Here is a 21,249-nt window from a genome sequence, read left to right on the forward strand (position 1 = left end):
TTGTCCATAACCATGCTGAGGACTTAGTCGTTCCAACAACCTGTATAATTAAATGTAAAATAAAAGTAGAGTCAAACCTGCAAATACTCTTTTTCTTTCTACTACTATCACCTGGTCACGGTTGCCTGTAATTTGAGACGCTTCCTCCCAATTTTTTGCATAAACCATCCATAAAATAAAAGGGACTTTGATTTATGACCAACAAATATCACTATCCTCTTCATGCCTTGCCCCCCACTTATTCGACTCCTATTTGAAATTGCACGTTGTTATTTGACTTGTACACAAATATGTTCACCCTTCTGACTCTTCTGTATGTACTTATATGAATTGCCTCTGTCTAGATCTATAGCCCGTGAACCTTTCCTTTGCATTTTGCTGCAGTCTATCAATCTTAAAAGCATTTAGTACCCTCTCTCTCCTACTGTAGAAAGTCGTCCAGAATTCAGAATAAGATATTAAATCCTTCGGTTTCACGTTTGCTGTTTTCTCTAATGATCACTAATTAATGTTTCCAGCTGAAGTTAACTGTACTCCCAATTAGTTGTACTTTTTAAAAAGCTTGTTGGGTGACCTTTTAATCTTTCAAGCTTTTAGATTGTCTCAGTTTATCTCTGTATTAGAGTTCTTTACCACAAGACTGCCAGACTGACCTGTTTCCTAATAATTTGACAAAAAACTTACTTGTTTGTGAATGTTTAATTTTTTGAAGTTCTAGATTTGCCTGATTGCACATTTTAGATGAAAAATGTGGAGAATCATGAGCACACTCGCCTGTCCTCTTTCTAAATCTTCGACAGTAACTGCTTCTTTGATCCTAACACCTTCCCAATCCACCCCCACGACCCTAGAAGTTTGTTTTTCAGTAAATACAAAGAAATCCTCAGTGAGAGAACAATTAAATGCATTTGTATTGATTTAGTATTTAAACTCTTATTTATTACTTTTTTCATACAGAAATGTAAGCAGACTTTGCAGAAAGTGTTAGAAGTGGTTGTTGAAAGGGAATGATTAGCTGAGCATTGTTTGTTAAAACAATTTTACTTGGCACCAATAGTTGGTTATCAATCTTGTGGCTATGTACTTTTTCACACATTAAACCTGAGAAGACAAGTATTGAAATGTAATTCATTTTGTCTATAGACTAAGCCCTAACATACCTATATTGTTTTACAGCCAAATAAATTACATTGGATGTTCATGTTAAATTGTTATATGTACCATTATGTGAAAGCATGCCTCATTGATTCATTTGGGTTTACTGCTGTTTTCTAGGTTTGCCCCTGACGAGCAGAGCCTTTTGGATAAAGGTGGCCTTTACACAGACCACCTTTCTCTCCGTCCCTCTCACCAGGTAAGATAGAGCTGATGATATATATCTCTTATGCCCATTAGTGCTGGAAGTGGTGTGAGTAACCTTCCTTTAAGACTATAATATTGGTGTTACAAGAGAGTAGGGCGTAGCATATGGTTTCCTTTCTAGTGTTTTTTACATATGCATCTTGTCTCCTCCTATTTTCACTTTTATTTGTATTGTACTTGCCAGCACAGAGAGACTTGGTACTTGGTATGAGAAGCTCTAAAATATAAATGGATGCTTTGACCAGTTCTGTGAGGTTTCAGTCGGATTTAAAATGTGCATGTGCATACACCCACTTACACCTAAAGATATTGCACAATTCAGCATAATAGTTTTAAAAAATAATGTAGGAGTTTACTCATTTTCTTTTTAGGTCTCGCAGACCTAGCGCTGGAGCGCGCATGCGCTTCTCGCTCTGTGAGGCTTATTGTCATCAGTACGCTTTCGGAAGGGTACTTGAAGCCCCGCCCATCTTTTTGATTCGCTGTCGTCATCCTCCATGCTAAACGCTGGCTCACGATTGAAAAGGAGGCTTCATAGTCCCTCCTGGTTACCGCCCTGTCTCCTTTTAGGACAGCCCATCCCGACTGGATCTTTTACTTGTGGCCTGACACGGTCTCCTTCATAAGTGTGCAATCACTCTTTTATTTTTATTTTCAGCGCGGTCCGCTGCGGCCGCGCTTGTTTTATTTATATATCTTGCCACGCGGGGCAAAAGGGAGCGTTTCTCCTCACTAAAGCAGTGTGCTTTTATTTTCTGCGCACTCTTTTCTCTTGTTGTCACTCTTCTGTCCTGGCCCCCCTACCTCCGCGCGGTCCGCCGTGGCTGCGCTTGTTTATTTTGCCACGCCCCTTCTTCCGTGCTCTGGGTCCGTAGCAGGAGCCAGATGGATCAGACCCTACATACAGCACAGGGAGCAACCATTCTGCATCTGTGCAGGCCTCACAGGAGCGCGGGCGCTTTCTAACTCTGTTTGTAATACAAGCAAAACTTTCCCATTCAAAGCTCGTGCGAGGCATGTCTGCTGTCAATCAAACCGAGGGGGGTTCAGGGAATCCATGTTCTTCTAATCGGGCTATAGATGCAGTAGGCAGCCAGATGCTGGCGTGTGACACCACTTATTTTCGTATGCCTGCGTAGATGTTTAGGCCTTCAGTGGCTTGCCGGGGTTGGTGTGTGAGGGTAGGTAGGAGTTACACACAGTCATGCCATGCCTTCCTGGGGGGAGCAGTCAGAGTATAAAGATGGAGACAGGCACGGCCAGTGATTGCATTAAGGCGATGCAGGGGAATGCTGTGGCTGTGCGTGCTTGGTTGTAGGATTTGTAAATGGCATGGGGTACAGTTTGTGCCTATATTCTAACATTAAATTGCACAGATTAGAACTGGAGGCGGGGGGGCAGGGGCGTCAGCGCGTACGAATACGTTCAAGTGCTTGTAGTGCGCGCCCTTGTGTGTTAATTTGTGTGGGTGTACGTGTGCAAATGTGTGAGCGTGCCGTTGTTTGTGTTTCTATGTGTGTGTGTATATATATATCCCCCCACGTCTTTTGAGCAAATTCAGGTTACATCTCTAAAAACATTCCAGTTTCTTTTGTTTTGTCAGTGTAATTGTGTTTTCAGTTACGCCTTCGGATGTATGGCAAAAGATGCATACAGGTAAAAATGAAATCGTCAGTGAACGGAGTGCGCTCTCTGACTCGTCCCCCGTGCCCGGCTGTGAGTGCTGGGCGGCCTGGGCCGGGCCCCTCGCGCTCACTGGGGCCGGGTGGAGTGAAGTCACGCAGAAGCCTTCCCTGGCTGCCGCCGGTCCCTGGAGCCTGGCGTGGCGGAGGTTTGTTGCTCTAATCTGGGATCAAACGCAGGAAGGTGCGAACTTGCTTTGCCTGCCCTGGCCGCCTCATTCCCTCTCCAGAGTGCGATAAATCTGCGTCGGCTGCGCGCACCGTGATTCATTTGCAGGCAAACAAAAGAAGATCTGATGGCCAAGCATCGGAGTTAAATATTGGCTAGTTCTTCCAGCTACTTGGGGGCCAACCCACGCATGCTTTTTTTTTTGCATGCATGAAAAAGTAAATGAACATCACAGTTTGAGACGGACAGATGGTGGGGGGGGATGGGTCTTGCTCGTTACATGGAAGTGGATGGAGCTTCGTCCTTTCCAGAAGTCAGAGAATTGTTTGTATGTAACAAGCCTTTTATTTTTCCCTTTTGAAACCCGGTACACTGTTACACACAGAGCGCGGTCACAGATAACTTTCGGCACTGGATAACTGCCCCGTAGGACCCCACTCCATGGTGTTGGAGGTGACACTACTTCGCTGCACAAACCACAGCTCTGCACCGCATGCCACCTGACCAATGTATTATTTATTCAGAGCGAACACCGTATGTCTGCAGTGTTTTAAACCTTCAGTCATGCCAAATAACTCGTATGTTTCCAGCTCAGCGTGTCTCTCCTTCCATTTACTGAACGTCTGTCAATTTACTGAAATGCCTCTTGCATCTCTCAGTGCTTCTATTCATCCATCCATCTGTTCACCAGCCGGTCCTTTATCCACCCGTCCACCCTTGCTATCAATCCATCCATGCATCTACCCATCTGTCCCTGGGACCATCCATCCACCCATCTGTCCCTGGGACGGCCATCCGTTCATTCATTCATTCATCCATCCATCAATTTATCCACCCATCCCTGGGAGCGACCATCCATCCTTTCAGTCAAACACATTACTACATCTTTCTACTGGCCACCCGTGAATAAGCCCTTCCACCTCTTCCCCCATCCTACTATTTTTGTGGATTCGAATTCATACTACCTTTCCTCTTCATCCTCCACTCATCCACTAACAAACCCAATACTATTCCTGCTTCTCCTTCTCTGACCCTACCAAACTCGCCCATCTATCCACCAACCAGCCTCTCCCTCATCTGTCTTGGTCTCTTCCAGATTCATCCCATCCACTTCGATTCTTCCGAAATTCGTTCACTCATCTTTCTGTCCATCCGCAGTTTGTTCATCCACCCAGGCCTATCGACCCGTCCACATGCTCTTACAGTCCACCCAAACAAAGGTCTATCGAAGAATCTAGGCATCTAGGCATTCAAGAGACATAAGAGGTGGGAGCTGGAGCCGGGAAAAAGAGGAGGGAGGAGTACTGTGGGAGAGAGAGGGCCGGGAAAAAGAGTGAGAGGAGGTGATTGTAGCATCGAAAGAGATAAAAAAACAGAAAAGAAGGGAGAGTGATAAAGGAAAAGAGGGAGGACGACTGGAAAGGGAGAGGAGTCTTGGAGGGAAAGACCGGAAGGGGATAGGAGGTGAAAGGAGCAGTGAGATAATAATGAAAGAGATGGGTGAGAGGAGGAGAAGGTCGGAAATGGAGAGGGGACGGGGGTTATAGTAAACCAGCATTTGCAATGCAATAGGTCTCGCATTTGCAACAGTTTGAGCTCTTGGCATTGTAAATGACAATGCCTTTTATTTATGTGTTTGTTTTTAAAACATAAATAAAAGGCATTATCATTTACAATGCCAATAACTTAAACTCTCGCAAATGCGAGACCTATTGCATTGCAAATGTTTGTTCTTTTTGGTCACAACAGCAATGCACATGTGAGGCAGGAGAGGAAATCAAGCCAAGAATCTAGCTGTTAAGCCTAAAAGACGTCTTGCACCGGGTGTGCAGATTACAGGTGCATTGCTTAAGAGAGGTACAGGATCTGGAGGCAGTTCTGGGGAGCTTAAGAGGTTTAAGAATATACTGCTCATAGGCAGAAAAGAAATGGCAAACTGGAAGTCTTAAATCACCAGAATTGTCAAGTCATAGTAAGTATGGCATAATATATAACTGTCTTGTGTAGTGCTTAGTCAAAACAGTCTCAGAAGTAATTGAGAGAAAATGAATAGTGGTAGCTTTCAATTATTGACACCTATGGCGGAATGTAATGCCTGGTACTTAGTAGAATTCCCATGGAGGCTTCACTGATGGTGTTCGGTCACATCCCTGTGTAGTTGGATCAAAGCTTGTCATTCTCAAAATGTTGTTTTCCTTGTAGGGTATAGTGTTTCATGGTAATTTAGTGGCAGAGTAGTGCTCTTCTTTCTTCAAATGTTTTACTAGCTTTTTTTAAAGGAATTTGATGGCAGCCTCTGTTTTTATTTATATATTTTTTTAATCATCGTTTGGCAGCTCTGTTGATGGCACCCATTTTAGTTTAAGGAAGGTTGGCATTACCAGTTTAACTGACTTCTGTCCGTGGGTATAAGAGGCAAATGGCTTTATAGAGCTCCAGTCCTACCTGCTGTAGCCCAAGGAAGAGTCAGCAGGCAAGTAATTGGTAGGCATTGTGGTTACTCACCTGATGTGAGGAGCTTGAAGTTTTGTTAGTGGAAGGTTCTTCCCCTTAGCATTAGTATTCCTCAGAAGGCTGGGGGAGCTTATTGTGAGAAGTGGATCTGAAACTTTGCGTGGCCTCACAAGGGCAGAAATATTTTGAAAATCACACGAAAGGAGAACTCTGGATTGTCTCGTGCCCCATACAAACCATTTTCAGTGTAATTCTCTGCATGTTCTCGAGCTAGTGCAAATACTTCAAGGTAAATATAATGTGGTTGGTTACCAGGTCCCAACGTGAAAATCAGGTGTGTGACATTGACGTGGCTTAGTGCCCGCTGCAGCTTTTTCAAGGTCTTGGCAGGTACATTCAGATGGATACAATTACAGTAGCAATAGAAGGCATATGGCAATGATTAAAACAAGCATCACATGGTGAGTGTGGACCAACAGAAGATTCAAACAAAGGCTACAGAAACCGAAATTTGTGCTTTGAGTTTCATTTTAAAAACCATATTGTTCCTCTTCTTGGTAACTCATTACTGTTACTGACCAATACTTCATGTGTGCAGAAATGTCCTACACTTCATTAACGTTCTTGTGGACAATATATATTCTCAGCTTGTAGTGCATGTCATGAAAGATTCTGAGGTGATCGTGATAACCAGATTGCATATGATTGTGTAAATGACTGCAAGCTAAGTTGCCATTTTAATCTTACTTTAAGGATTGATGACTTGATTTTACACTTCGTTTCAGCTTTTGACTTTTAACCAAAGCCCAAATCATTACACAAGAAGTGTTCACGAAGTCTATTGGTTAACCTTTGCTTTCACTCACTCGCCCACTAAAGTTGCCAGTCAATGCAGTTTGGCATTAATAATCCTTGCACACACAAAGAAGCTACGCTGAATGAATGAAAGTCAATTCGGAATGTGACCAGGAGTTACAAGGTACTAGGTGGAAGTGCCGGGCATCTCAAAGAATGTAAAGATCTGTCCTCGCACACCACCAGGTGTCATGCTTCATCATCGACAGTCCTTGCTCTCTAGAAACCGCGTTCGGTAGAGAGCAGGCCTACAGCTGGAGTCAGGCAGGCACTTCTAAATTGGGGTCCCATGAAAAAAGAGATCTTAAAACCAATGTAAAAGCTGAAATACATTTATTCGCTAGGCATTTACTTTGTATTAAAAGTAGGTGTGGGGAATGGGGGAGTAGCCCATCACCACCATGGTCATTGTCGTCAACATGTTTCTGCCAAAGTTGCCCTGAGGGTCCGTAGCTTTCATCAGGACGGAAAAGTCTTGGGCTCCTATCTTACCAAAGTTGGTCAGATATTACCACTATATAAAGTGACCTATGTCATCCTCTAACTCTACGGTACTCTTTGAACCCCAAGAAAGGGGCCTAAATGCCCCATGTAAAGGGAGTAGGAGAGACCCCTGTAGTCACACTTGCCTCAAGGTGCGTCTCTTACCGTCTGCCTAGACATTTGTGCTCCTCTTCCCCGATGTTAATAATCCTTACCACAAAGGTGGCTATTATTCAGAATGACGTTGTATAATAGTTAGTCATTTTTTTCTTACAACAAGACAGCAGGATAGTCCTAGCCAGGACCAATAGAATTATGTGGCAGGGGAGGGCCAAATTAGGCGGCAGGAGTAAGTAAATTATGCAGCAAGAAAAGACCAGTTATGCTGCATAATATGCCACATTTTGTGATCGTATTATTTCATTTGTTTCTCATTTTTAACCTTGATAACACTGTATGGGCATTGGTTGCACTTCATTAGTACCAGTTAAACACCCAAATATAGCAATAAGCAACCAACAAACAACAGAAGGGTGGCCAGTCAACCTTTGCAAAAGGCCTTCCACTGCATGGCAACACGTGTCACAGTGGTTTTAGTAACTTTTGATCAGTTTGAGATAGAAACTTTTTTTTGGGTTAACATCTGCAGATTGTAAAGCATATGATGGATTATGTGACAGATCTATAAATATGCGAAAATGCTGCAGCTGTACAATCGCATCATTTTAGTGGCCCTTGTCATAGCCATTGTCATATGTGAGCTACAGCACATGATGGTTCAGAAAGGGTCAGACTTTTTATCATTTTTAGGCCTGGGTATATGCATGGCCTACTGTTACAAACGTTTTGATACATGCATAAAATGGGTTTTCTCTCCACCCGAGTATTTCTCATTCTATGTCAGGACTGGAGACCAGGGTTATGCTAATTTAAAGTTGCTCACCACCAAAAAAGTCTCATCCACCACCAGCGTAAAATAGAATCTGTTAAAGATGGAATATGAGGACCCAGTCTGCTGCATTCATGATGTCTTCCAAACATTCCCCCAGCCCAGAATGCCTTTGAAGCCATTACAGCCCTTGCAGAGTGTGCTCCAAACACCTTAGAGTCATTGCCCGCTTCCTGCATGATCCATCTTACCCAGCGGGCAATAGTAGAATATGACCGTGCCTTATGTGGTTTTCGCAGAGCTATGAGGAGTTGCCGCTTGCCTAGAGGGCACAACTCAGTTTTTTCCTCGTAGGCCTTCTTGCACTGTACAACATGCACAACTTGGCAGTGTCCTGAAAAGCTGGGTATATAATAACCCTGATATTGGACTTAGTTTATCTACTGACAGTAAAGGTAACCCCATCAGGGGAAAAATCTCTACCTGTAATATCCAGGGCTCGAACATCCAATACTCTTCTTCATGACATGAGGCATAGGAGCATGGCCAACTTTCCCGAAAGCTGTTTCCTAGATAGGAACCTGTTTACTTGTCAAGAGAGGAACAGGTTAGGCACCTGATTATTACCCCACAGCTCCAAGCAGTGTGGTTTTGGAGGTAGAGCAAATCTAATCTTTCTGTGTCTGCAAATGATGGGGTGCAACCCAATTGGTCAATTGGAGAGTGCCCCTCAAATTCCCGAACGAAAAGTATTTTATTTATTTATTTATTTATTTACGCAAATTTTATAGCGCGACAAATACCCGAAGGTGTCTCGGCGCTGTAGAGCAACTGGAATCTATCATCAAGTCATCCTCTTACTGATTAAACAGCCATGTTTTCAAGAGCCTGCGGAAGCTCATCAGATTCGGGGCAGTTTTGATGGCTAGTGGCAAGAGGTTCCAAAGTTTTGGAGTGGCCACAAGAAAGCGCCTGTCTCCCCAGGTGACCGATCTTGTGCGTGGCACCGGGAGGAGACTGTTATTGGCCGATCTTAATTGCCTCCTAGGAGTGTACAGCTGGAAAGCTTCAACCAGGAACCTAGGTCCAATGCCATGTACAGCCTTATAAGCAATACAGAGGGCCTTAAACTTGACGCGGCTCTCCACTCTCAGCCAATGAAGCTGACGAATACCAGGAGTGGTAGATTTGCGACGAGGGATGTTGAGAAGAATCCTAGCAGCCGCATTCTGAATAGATTGCAGCTTCGTTGTGACACGCTTCTGGGTGTGAAGGAGAAGTGCATTCCCATAATCTATCCTGGAGAAGACTAGGGTAGAGACCAGGGTCTTCCCAGCTGACGGCGGGAGATAAGGCAGCAGCTTCTTGATTTTTTTCAAGATGAAGAAAGACGACGACACCACCTTGTTGGTGTGGAGGTCGAAAACCAACTTATTATCAAAGATCACTCCCAGGTTTCTGGTTTTTTCTACTGGGACAGGTGGAGGGCCAAGCTTTTCTGGCCACCAACCAAAGGACCATTCAGGGGAGAGTCTTCCAAAGGTCATGATCTCGGTCTTATCCGAATTGAGGCGAAGGCAGTTCAAAGCCATCCAGCTACTAACCTCAAGCATAGCTTTCTGAAAGTTGGCTGCTACCGTGAGACCATCCTTATGGATGCCCAGCACCAGCTGGGTATCGTCTGCATACGATGTAAGCTGTATCCCATAGGCCTTTATTATCCTCGCCAAGTCCGCTACATAGATATTAAAAAGCATGGGACTTAGCGAGGAGCCTTGTGGGACTCCACAAGGGAGTGCAGAGATAGGGGAATAGAAATCTCCCAACTTTACTGTCTGGGTACGGTTTGCCAGGAACGATGAGATAAGATCCCTGGCGCAACCGTTAATCCCCAAAACAGTGACACGGTCGACCAAGGTGGCATGGTCGACCGTGTCGAAAGCTGCTGACAGATCCAGAAGGATAAGAACAGCCGCCCCTCCCTGGTCCATGATCACCCTGATCTCGTCAGAGGCCTTTATCAAGGCAGTCTCTGTTCCATGCCCTTTCCTAAACCCAAACTGCGTATCGTCGAGAAGCTGGTGAGTCTCGACGAACTCTGAGAGCTGTCTATTCATCAGGTATTCGCATACTTTGGCAGGAAAGGGCAGGCACGCGATCGGTCTGTAGCTTACAACAGCTGTGGGATCTAAGGAAGGTTTTTTCAGGAGGGGTTTTATGACAGCGTTCTTCCATATACTTGGAAATTGGCCTGTCAAAAAAGCAGTATTGCAGATCTCCATGAGAGGGCCGGAAATCACTTCTGTGAGTTTTGACATCACGGATGGGGGACAAGGATCCAGTGGGGAGCCCGATTTGATGGTAGAGACGATTTTAATCACATCCTCATGTGAGGCGGGTAGAAAGCATGGAAAATGGTCATGGTTGTAGTAAGACAATGCTTCTTTCCCGCTACCACCTCTACATTCAGTTCTAGAGTTATCTTCAAAGGAAGCATATATATCTGCAACCTTTGTGATAAAGAAGGCTGCTAATTCGTTACAGAAAGCCTGTGAGGGCTCCACTTCAGGCCCGACAGGGTGGGTAGACAAGCTGGTGACAACAGAGAAGAGTTCTCTGGCCGAGTTAGCAGCGGTCTTAATTTGTGCCGAGAAAAATTCGGTTTTTCGGGCCAAGATTGCCTTTTTGTAAATCTGAAGGGCATCTTTATAAGTTTGTCTGGCTATGGGGCAGTAGACCTTCCTCCAGCGCCTTTCTAGATTTCTGCAGTGTTGGCGATGTAGTCGAAGCTCTTCATTGTACCAGGGGGCCGAGGGGGATACTCTGTTGGGCTTCGTAATTTTCTCTGGGGCCACTAAGTCAGCGGCGCTTCGGATCCAGTCCTGAAAAGCCGAGGCCGATAGTGCCGGAGTATTTCCACCCTGAGGACGGGAGGAAGCCAGGGAATGTAGCATCTGAGGCATATCTGCAGTTTTCCAGGCACGAGTGCCCATTCTGGTTCCCGGCCTGGAGACTAAAGGGGCAACAGGTCGTATGTCTATTTGAAAGATAATGGCCCTGTGGTCAGACCAAGTAATTGGGATGATATCTAATACAGATATACCAGGGTCATTCGTGAATAGACCATCAAGGGAATGTCCAGCTTGATGCGTAATGCCCTTGACTAGTTGGTGCAACCCTAAGTTGGAAAAATCAGCTGTGAGTTGGGCAGTATCGGAGTTGTCCTGCTCTTCCAAATGAAAATTAAAATCTCCCAATATAGTGTATGTATCAGAACATATAATAATGTCACTTAGGTCAGAAAGGGAGGAAAGAAAAGAATTACGGGGGCCAGGGGGACGATAAAGTATGACACCCTTTAGTGCCTGCTTGGGGGTAATGCTAATGGCAAAAGCGGCTGATTCGCAGTTAGCCGAGTTTATAGGATCAAGTGTGGTACGATATTTATCCTTAAAGATAATAGCAAGGCCGCCACCTCTTCCTACAGGCCTATCATGTCTGACAACACTGTACCCCACCGGAGTAGCATTACAGAAATCCGGACCAGACCCGGCATCTGCCCAGGTCTCAGTAGCAAACAGTAGATCCAGATCATGAGTAACGATAAATTCATTGATATAAAAGCTATGACATGGAAGTGAGCGCGTATTGATGAGTGCAGCTCGACATCCATGCGAAGCTCTGTTCACTACAACATAGGACCTGCCATCCTGTAGGCCAGAATGGGCAGGAATGCTGGATTGGGGGAGAAGATATCCACAGCCTGGACACACAAATAATCGAGTGGCCATCGCATCTTTCAAGGGGGCCGTAGTACAGGTCGGACAGATCTTACCAACATGCAACTCTTTTAAGTGCCGGGAAGAGTACATCAGTCGGGGGGCAGGGGTTATGGCCCTGGGCCGTGTCCGGCCGCGGACGGGCGCAGACGGGCTTGGCTTTGGCGCGGCTTCGGCGCGCGCCCGCTGCGCCAGCCCGCTGCGCCGTCTGAACACGGTACTCATTATATAGAACGTGAGGAGGGTGGGAGGCCAGCGCGACTAGAGCGCAGCCCCAGCCCACACCCAAGATGGCGCCCGCCGCCGCCTTCCCCAAAACAAAAGCGGTAAGGCGAGGCAAGAGAATGATAGTGCAGCGTGAGTAGGTGTCAGTGTGCCTGCTCTCAATTCCCAATTAATCACTGTATTTCAAAAGTCCCCCAAATTATTTAGCACATAAAAATGTTTTTGCTTAAAAACGCTACTTTCTGATCAATAAAACGACAGGAATTGGATGATACACGCAAGTTTGCTCGCAGCCCTAGTACTCCCGACTAGGGAGAGCTCTGAAGTATTAACTGAGCGGTAGGCAAGAACCTTCTCTGCCAAGCTAGACAAGAAATTTTGCAACTGTACTACATCTGCGCTCATGGGATATAATCCCCCGTCCTACACACCAACGTGACCATCATATCCAGTTTAACCTGAAGAGCTTGACCATACTGTCTGTCCAAGCTGTGGACAGGAGGTCCTCAGCTTGTCTCGAACGACCTGGGATCGTCCAGCATCTCCTGTAATTTGCCATGCCTTCAAGGACAGGGAACCCTCCATTGCCAACCGGTGAGGGGGTCTGGTCTGTGTTCAGAAGAAGAATCGGAAAAAGGGGGAGAATTGGAGAATTCAAAGAAAGTTCCATCAGAACTGGAAACCAGACTTGAGATCTCCAAATCGAGGAGATGAGCACAACTTCCGCCTGTTGCCTCCTGCCCTGGGCAGATTCCCAGGTATTCATTGAGAACGGGGAATGGCATACACCTTCTACTGCCTCCAGTCATGGTTGCAACCGCCTGCTGATCCGGTTTCCAGGTGAAGAACCGGGCCGCCTTGTGATCCAGGCGTTAGGCAAACAGTTCAACTGAAAATGGGCCCCACCTGTCTGAGAGTGTAGCAATAACCTGCTGGTGCTGTTTCCACAGACTTGTCATGGAAGTGATGGTAGTGCCAATCCACCATTTGTTTGGCCTGGATCTTGAAGCTTCTCTGCTGTGACCAATATGCAGTGGTCTAGACAGCACATCGTTTGACCAATCGTCATGAAATTTTCCCCCCAAAAGTGTCAAGGTAGGTTCTGGTTGTCATGGAAAGTTTGGGGGTGATCCATGCAGTGGAGACTGAGAATTTGTGGCGCGAAATAATGGTGCGTTTGTAATATTCATTCCCATAGGAACCTTTAGCCACACCTACAGCCCGAACCGCTGAACGGACTTGCATCAAATTTGGCAGGGACGTAGATGTTGGTTCAAGGAAGTGCCGTTTACGTATATGGTGAGAAATTTAAGCTTTTAAAATTATAGTGATATCTCTGGCCTTGGATATTTCGCTGTGGTTTCATGATTAATCAGGAATGCTCTGATTGGCTGAAGGCGACCTGAACAGATAGTTGCAGCCGCAATTTTATCTATCGGGAACAGTTCCCGGGGCTGAAAAATTGTGTGAAAGCCCACATGAGGGGTCAGGGTGGAGATACTCTGACACCATGGTTGAGAAATGGGTGTGTTAGTGATACGAGTTATGTGCCCAAAATAGATTTTTTTAATCACGCGCGATATGTGAGACAAAAAAGGGTTACCGGGACGTTATAGTAAGGCTGACATTTCACTCGTACAAAACCAGAGAAATTCAGCAGCTCTAGTTAGCTGATCTAACTATAACTTGTTCCCCCGCAATGCACTGCTTATGACCTCACATATTACACCACTCATGACATGGTTAGTGACATCACTGATGACATCACCAGAACACACACTCCTATTTCCACACTAATATTCTCAAAACCATTGACACACCTGTACTAGTACTTCCACTTCCACTCACTGATTCATAGGTCTACACTCACAACCATTGTTACCCATACAGCTACTCCTACACCAATTCACTCAATAATACAGCCACTGATCTATCTACTCATACAGCCATTCACACACTGTGTCACTTATAGAGCTACACACACACCTACTCACTCACCTGTAGTCAATCACACAGCCATTTACTCGCCTATACAGTTATACGCACACCCATTCACTTACTCACAGATACTAACGTATACTCACTCACACAGCCCCCTTACACACGCACTCACTAACCCTTACTGCCACTATCACAATCCCTCAGTCACACATAGTCACTCATATACTCCAACAATCTAGGCTATATATATTTCACATATCCAGATACTCACCCATATACCATTGATTCATCCATTCACTCAACGACACAGCCATACACACACTCAGTCACTTATACAGCCCTTCAATTACACTCACTTACTCATACTGCCACTAACTCACCCATCCATGCAGGCCGTCACACACCCCATCACCCATCCACACAGACACTCATACACCCATACAGGTACTCAGACAACCAATCAATCACCCATACAGCCACTCATGTACCCACTCACCAACCCACACATCCACTTAGACACTAACCCCTAATCACCACTAATCACTCACCCCTAATCACTCACCCATACATTCACTGAGACACCTAATCACTCACTAATACAGTCAGTAAGGCACCTACTGAATCACCCATACAGGCACTCATACACCCACTGATTCATCAATACACCTTCGCATATATATTTAACACTCATAAACATTCTAAAAACACTCCATCACTACATGATGTCATCAGTGGTCATTTGAGATGTCACCAGTAATGTCACTGACAACGTCAAGCGTGATGTATTATGTGAGGTCATAAGCAGTGGATTGCGGGGGCACGAGTTAGTTAGCTCAGCTAATTATAACAGCTGAATTTCTTTGATTTAGTACGAGTGAAATGTCAGCCTAACTGTAGCGTCTCTGTAACCTTTGTTTTTTCCGTGAATAAAATATATATATATATATATATATATATATATATATATATATATCTATCCTACTGGCGGTCGCCAGTAGGTAGTTATAGTTAGGACCACGTTTCCATAGGAAATCCGCAACATTCTATTTTGAATAACTTTGGCGCCGGTCGACGAATCCTCGCGAATTTTTCAAAATAGGTGGGGCGCTACGCTCCGCTCCTACCCTGAAAGTCTCGGGGGGATTCGTCAAGCGGGGGCTGAGATAAAAGGGGGGTCCCAAAACGCGTTTTTCCCATGCATTTTTCCATAGGACCTTTAGACACAGCTACAGCCCGAACGGCTGAACAGAATTACTTGAAATTTGGCAGAGAGGTAGCCATAAGGTCAAGGAAGTGCCTTTTGCAGGTCTGGTGTAAATCTGTTCAGTATTTCCTGAGAAAATAGCATTTAAAAGCATATATATATGTGGGCGGAGCCTAACCACACATCTCATCCTGAGATCTGATTGGCTGTCAGCACTTCATCCAAGAAGTGTTGGCAGCCATCTTGGGACCAATATACATGATAGCACCTCATTAAAAAGCATTGCAGTTAATAGAAGGTTTTAAGACTTTAGTTACATTATAAATCATTTGTTGATGGTACCATACTCATTTTAGGAATTGTGGTATGTTCTAAGGTGATTTCACCATGTGAAAAAGCCTTCTGCTGGGATATCATGATTGAGAGAAAAATATTTTCTCATGCTTTTACCACAGAGGTTTGGAAGGTGATCTATAAACTAAACTGAGAGCTTATTTTCTGTAAATTCACATTATCTTTCTCAGTCATGTGAGAATGAAGTCTGACATTCTCAGTAAAACATGTACATCCAACAAGGGCAGAGACTGTCAGTTGATTCCTTTGTGTTCTACTGCAGCTTCCCAGAGTGTTCCAAAGAACTACTAGAGCGCTAACAGTCCTACCTATGATAAACGTATGGCTCACCTGAAGCCATCTTGCTTGGAATAAAGTGGTAACTCTTAAAACATTTAATTTCAAAAGGAACAAAATGAGGGGGTTCATTTTTCCATAAAAAGTATGATTAGTGCTGCAGAAAGAAAATTAGGGCACATTTTGAGTGACTTCTCAAATCCTCTTCTATTTCATTAAAAAATTCTGACATGCAGACTGAAACATGCACTTTCAATACCAGCAGCAGTTTTCCCTGGTGAGCAGTAGCTTTACTACAGTGATCTAATGAGCAAAAAGAGTGCTAACATTCTGAATTTATGGCAAATGTGTGACACATCTGAATGCCTTCTTGATGGAATCAAAGTAAAAAACTGAAAGTATTTCCTACTGAGGAGACTGCAGTAAATGAGGAAATTAGGAAACTTCATAACAAATAAGTCTCCCAAGATGGCCACCAGAGACAAAAGAGCCCAAATGTAGCCCAAATATCACCCAGATGTAGCCCAAGTATAGCCCAATGACAGAATGTCCCAGAATGTTCTTAAAAACAACTAGAGCGCTTACTGTCTTCATTATGACAAAAGTATGGCACACCTGAAGCCATCTTGATTGGAATAAACTGGTAACACTTAAAACATTTAATTTAAAAAGGAACACAATGAGGGGGTTCATTTTGCCATAGAAATTATCATTAATGCTGAAGAAAGAAAATGAGGGCACATTTTGAGTGACTTCTCAAATCCTCTTCTATTTCATTAAAAAATTCTGACATGCAGACTGAAACATGCACTTTTAATACCAGGAGCAGACTTCCATGGTGAACAGTAGTTTTACTACAGTGATCTAATGAGCAACTAGAGTGCTAACATTCAGAATTTATGGCAAATGTGTGACATATCTGAATACCTTCATGATGGAATCAACGTAAAAAACTGAAAGCATTTCCTACTGAGGAGACTGCAGTACATGAGGAAATTAGGAAACTTCATAACAAATAAATCTCCCAAGATGGCCACCGGAGACAAAAGAGCCCAAATGTAGCCCAAAATCACCCAGATGTAGCCCAAATATAGCCCAATGACAGAAGTGTGCAAAACACTTATTATTTAGTGTTTTTGCAGTGTTATATAGTGCAGACTTGTCAGGTATTGGAGTGCTTTACATGAGCATTGGTTACATCACACAAGCACAAATTCATTTTGGTTGTAGACATGGGGAGACTAAGTGATTTGACCAGAATCACAGAATGTCGAGCTGAAGCAGAAACTTCAACCTGGTTCCCCAGTTGCAAAGTCTGCAGTTCTGGAAGTAACACCACATCCTCTCCCCTAAGTGCAACATTTAATCAAGTGGTCAACTGGATAAAAAAAACATAAAGATAACAAATAATTTAAAAGTGCTTTGTCGCTATTTGAAAACTCAGACAAAATGTCCTTATTTTAGTCTTTTAGAGCACTAACCATAATTTTGATGCCAATAAGACCCTCTCATATATGTAATTTCTAAAGGAAATGCTCTAGGTATTACAGTTTTGATTACATCAAGATGATGTCAGGCGTTCCACACTTTTGTAATAAATATAGAATGTTAGCAATCTAGTTGTTCATTGGGATACTGTTGAGAGGCAAAGGCCAGGGGCACGGACTCTGAAAATTGAAGGCAGGTAGGAGAGTGCAAAGGCAACAATTTAACCACACTGAGCAGGCAGGAAGGGCCGTGGAAGCACAACAGACTATGGAGGGCAGTGGAAAGGGGGGCAGGGGCAACAAACCAACAATACAGGACTTGCAAGAGAGGCTGTTGGAGGGAAGATCTATTACGGGTCAAGGAAGCTAGAGGCGGTCCCCAGAGCCCCGGGAGCCACCACAGAACTGAGCAGGAGAGTGAGTCAGGGACAAAAGGGGCACCTTAATTTGAGCCGGGGTGCCTAGGAACGCTTGCTCCAAAAATGAAGAAAACAGACATATGAGACATGGAATTGGTGGCAGAATACAATGGCAGTTTAATGAGAAGATACAACTTCAAAGAAACCGCAGAATAGAGACATAAAGTACAAAATACAGAATCCAGATAATCATACAGCTGTCATGATATTCTCTGTATCTTAATTAATGTACTGACAGAGAGAGAGAGAAAACACATCTATAAATGCATCATGAGAAACAAGTTACACCAAGGAAAATGTTACCTAGGAACACTCACGTTTACTCTTAGAGCAAGCATTCCTGCAATTACAATACAAAATCTTTTAAATGCAAAAGTAAAGAGAACAATGGTTAAACATAACATGACATTTCATATAGGTAAAATAGAATAAGATACTTCAAGCAAAGCAGAGCAAGACATTTCAAGCAAAGGAAGACAAGAGCTCCCAGCTCTTGGGGAAAACCTGCACAGCCTGTTAACCTACATACAGACGGCGAGGTAGTCCGTCGATATCTATGGGTGCTCCCTTTTTATATCATTTTGTGGGCTCCTTTGCACGCTACATCTACCTACGTATGCTACCCAAAAGCTTCGTCTGCAGATTTTACCAGACATTTCGTCATTTACCCACTTAATGCTGACAATGGACTGGGTGAAAAGGTCAGTCTCTCAGGCCAATCGCTTATCGTAAGTTCCATAGAGCAAGCAGAAAATAATGGGTATTGTACGGGAATTCAATATATTCATGTACAAAATCTCCTCAGTTCTCCTAACTTGACGCTCTGCGGTTGCCACTTCCTTAAAAGCGGGAAACCTGCCCAGGAAGCAAGTACCAGTCCAGGATGCAGCCTACTGTATGTCGACAGCTTCAGTGGGATGTTGAACTTTGATACCGAGCACGGAGCACTCGTGTAGGGTGGGGGCTACTAGTTTGGAGCAGAAGGCCTCGCAGACCTGCCTTCAGACTGCTATACACTAAAATTGCAGAGCTATGGTCAATTTAACAAAGAGGCCTACATATTGAACAGAAGGGCCTACACAGGGGTTTTATGCTGGCTGAGTGGTAAGGATGTCTCAGGATAATTATATAGCAACACAGGACCCGCTGGTCAATTTAATACGGCCTACAAATGCGGCTGGCAGGGCAAGGACAAGGGTCTCATACTTCAGGTGTGGACAGAACGGGCCAGGGGCCCCCTGTGATACCAAATCTACCCTCCTTCAAGGCTGTGGCAATGTAATAGACCATTGTGGGCAGAAGGAAGAGGCAATGGTAGTACAACCATACATGACAACAGACCCGATTCAGCCAGGAAACGTCCAATGTTTTTAAGCTCAAATGGGCTTTATTTGATCTGTCGCCTGTCTACAATATCCTCTTTTTCAATGTAACTCAAAGGGGAAAATCAATACCCCAGTTTTTTTTCAAAATCTCCCTCTTACCAAGTTCAAAATGTTCGCAAGTATGGTACATTGGATCATGGAAGGAAATGGGATAGGGACATGGACTTGGTTAACAGAGGACAAGAGGGGCATGGAGAGGTGCACCAAACTGACCCTGCAGGGCAGGCATCAGGGTTTGCAGCAGCACAATACACCACACAGGGCATGCAGGACGGGAGTGCAGCACAACAATCCATAGAAAGCAAGAGGGAGGGGACAGGACCATGCACATGGACAACAGAGAACAGAGGGGCAAGAGGCAATGGTAGCTAGCTGACCATAATGGACAGACAGGAGAGAAAGCTGCAGCATTACAGACCATAAAGGGCAGTAGGGACGGATCAGGGGCATTACAATGGAACAGACAAGCCAGGAGGGAGGGAGTAGGGGTCTTCACATGTAAACAGAGGGCTGGGGGCAAGGGGGCAGGGCAGGAGCAGCAAGATAGCCATGGAGGTCAGGCAGGATGGGCACTAGAAGCAAGACACACCATGAAGAGCAACAGTGAGACTGTGATGGCATACACACAGACCATGGAGGGAAGGTGGGAGGGGGTCAGGGGCAGCTAACTGACCACACAGGGAAGGTGGGAGGGGCCATGGCAGCACAGAAGACCAATGGCTATGATGGGCAAGAAGGAGGGTGCAGGGGCATGCACAAAGGACGAAGGAGGATAGAAGGGAGGGTCAGGACCTGTGCACAGACAAGAAAGTTCAGGGGAAGGGACCTCACAACAGACCACACGGGGCACGCAGGAGGAGCAGTTGCAGCACAACAGACCAGGGAGGGCAGAAGGGTGTGGCAGTACAATGGACCATGTAGGACAGGAGGAAGAGGATAGGGGCATGGCATGTGGACAGGCAGGGTGGAGGTGGCAGGGACAGGTTACAGTCATCTGAAAATGCTAGGCAGGTGGGAGGGGAGTGGCAGCTCAACAGAACACTCAGAGTAGATAGGAGTGGCAGGTCCATGGGACATGGTGGGCAAAAAGGATGGAGCAGGGGCATGCACAAAGACATCGGAGGGCAGGGGGAAGGAGAATAGGGGCAGCAAGCTAAGCACAGAGTTTAAGCGGGAGGTCAATGATGGGGCATAGAATTGGGCAATGGAGGGCAGGAGGAGTGGACTGGTACATCATACTAAATTGAGGGCAGTGGCAGCACATCAGACCATGCATGGCAGGAGGGAGGAGGCTATTCCATGGATTCACACAACAGAGGATAGGGAGGAGGGGGATGGGGCAGCAAGCTAACTGTTCAGAGAAGGCGGGTATTAGGAACTTTATTGTTTTTAAAACATTGAGTCTGTGCGAACTACTTAAAATATGAACAAGTATGCAGCATAATCTCACTTTTATTCAGGAAGAAGAGGACGTTTGTGACTGTGACTCCGGGCTCACTTGGCAGAAACACCCCCTGACCCTCCACCCCCTATCGCAAAATGTAATGCCCGTGAAAAGGGTAGGTGAACACAGTGTTATATAGAACATAGTCCTGAGAGCACAATTGAAAATGAAAACTAGATATAGTGTATGGTATAAACTATGCACCAAAAAGTGTGATATAAGATGAACCGGGCGTGAAATATAATATGCAATACATTGTGCGCAATGACAGATTCATTGGAGAGCGCGAGATAGCACAGGCACTAGCGCGTGCTATGCGATATGCGCCTTGGAGTGTAATATGCACAGGGCAGTGTTGTGTAACCTAACTAGTCTCTAAAGTTGTAATATAAAATATGTGCTGGGGAGTGTAACGTTGCATATGCACTGTGACACAGATATGGATCGCAGATTGTAATATGTATGGAATAGCACTGTGCGTTATAACATAGGCATCGAGGAAGGCACGTTAGATGGGGCAATATAACCCGTGCGAAGACAAGTGTGGCATGACATATTCACGGGGTGGTGTTACAGTGCACATGGGCTAGAGAGTGTCATAGCATATGCACTAGCTAGTGGAATACAACACAGAGGTGTGTGGCACTCGGCAGGCAATGGTGGGTGTAACACAGCATTGGGCTCTGTCAGGAGCGCGCTGTGACTCTCAAGTGATGTTCATCCCCTTTCCAGAGAGTAAAATAAAAAGTATTACACATCCGGCAGTGGATGTGTGTTTTATTAACCGTGAGGGGGGTTTCTTGCATAGTTTTGGTCGAATTTTTGTCGAATCCCCTTTGAA

The 21,249-nt window shown here is 44.9% G+C and overlaps 1 protein-coding gene across 7 annotated transcripts in view; it reads left to right on the forward strand.

The window, feature by feature from the left end:
• Positions 1-21,249, forward strand: part of CNOT2 (CCR4-NOT transcription complex subunit 2) — a 449,944-nt gene that overhangs the window by 96,583 nt on the left and 332,112 nt on the right. For all 7 annotated transcript variants that reach the window (XM_085652518.1, XM_085652519.1, XM_085652515.1 and 4 more), the window contains exon 2: positions 1,276-1,354. In XM_085652518.1, coding sequence (XP_085508644.1) covers positions 1,276-1,354 — 79 coding nt within the window. The remainder of the gene's footprint in view (positions 1-1,275; positions 1,355-21,249) is intronic.

The sequence above is a fragment of the Triturus cristatus genome, chromosome 4_1, assembly GCF_964204655.1.
Source record: "Triturus cristatus chromosome 4_1, aTriCri1.1, whole genome shotgun sequence".
In the NCBI taxonomy this organism is placed as follows: Eukaryota; Metazoa; Chordata; class Amphibia; order Caudata; family Salamandridae; genus Triturus; species Triturus cristatus.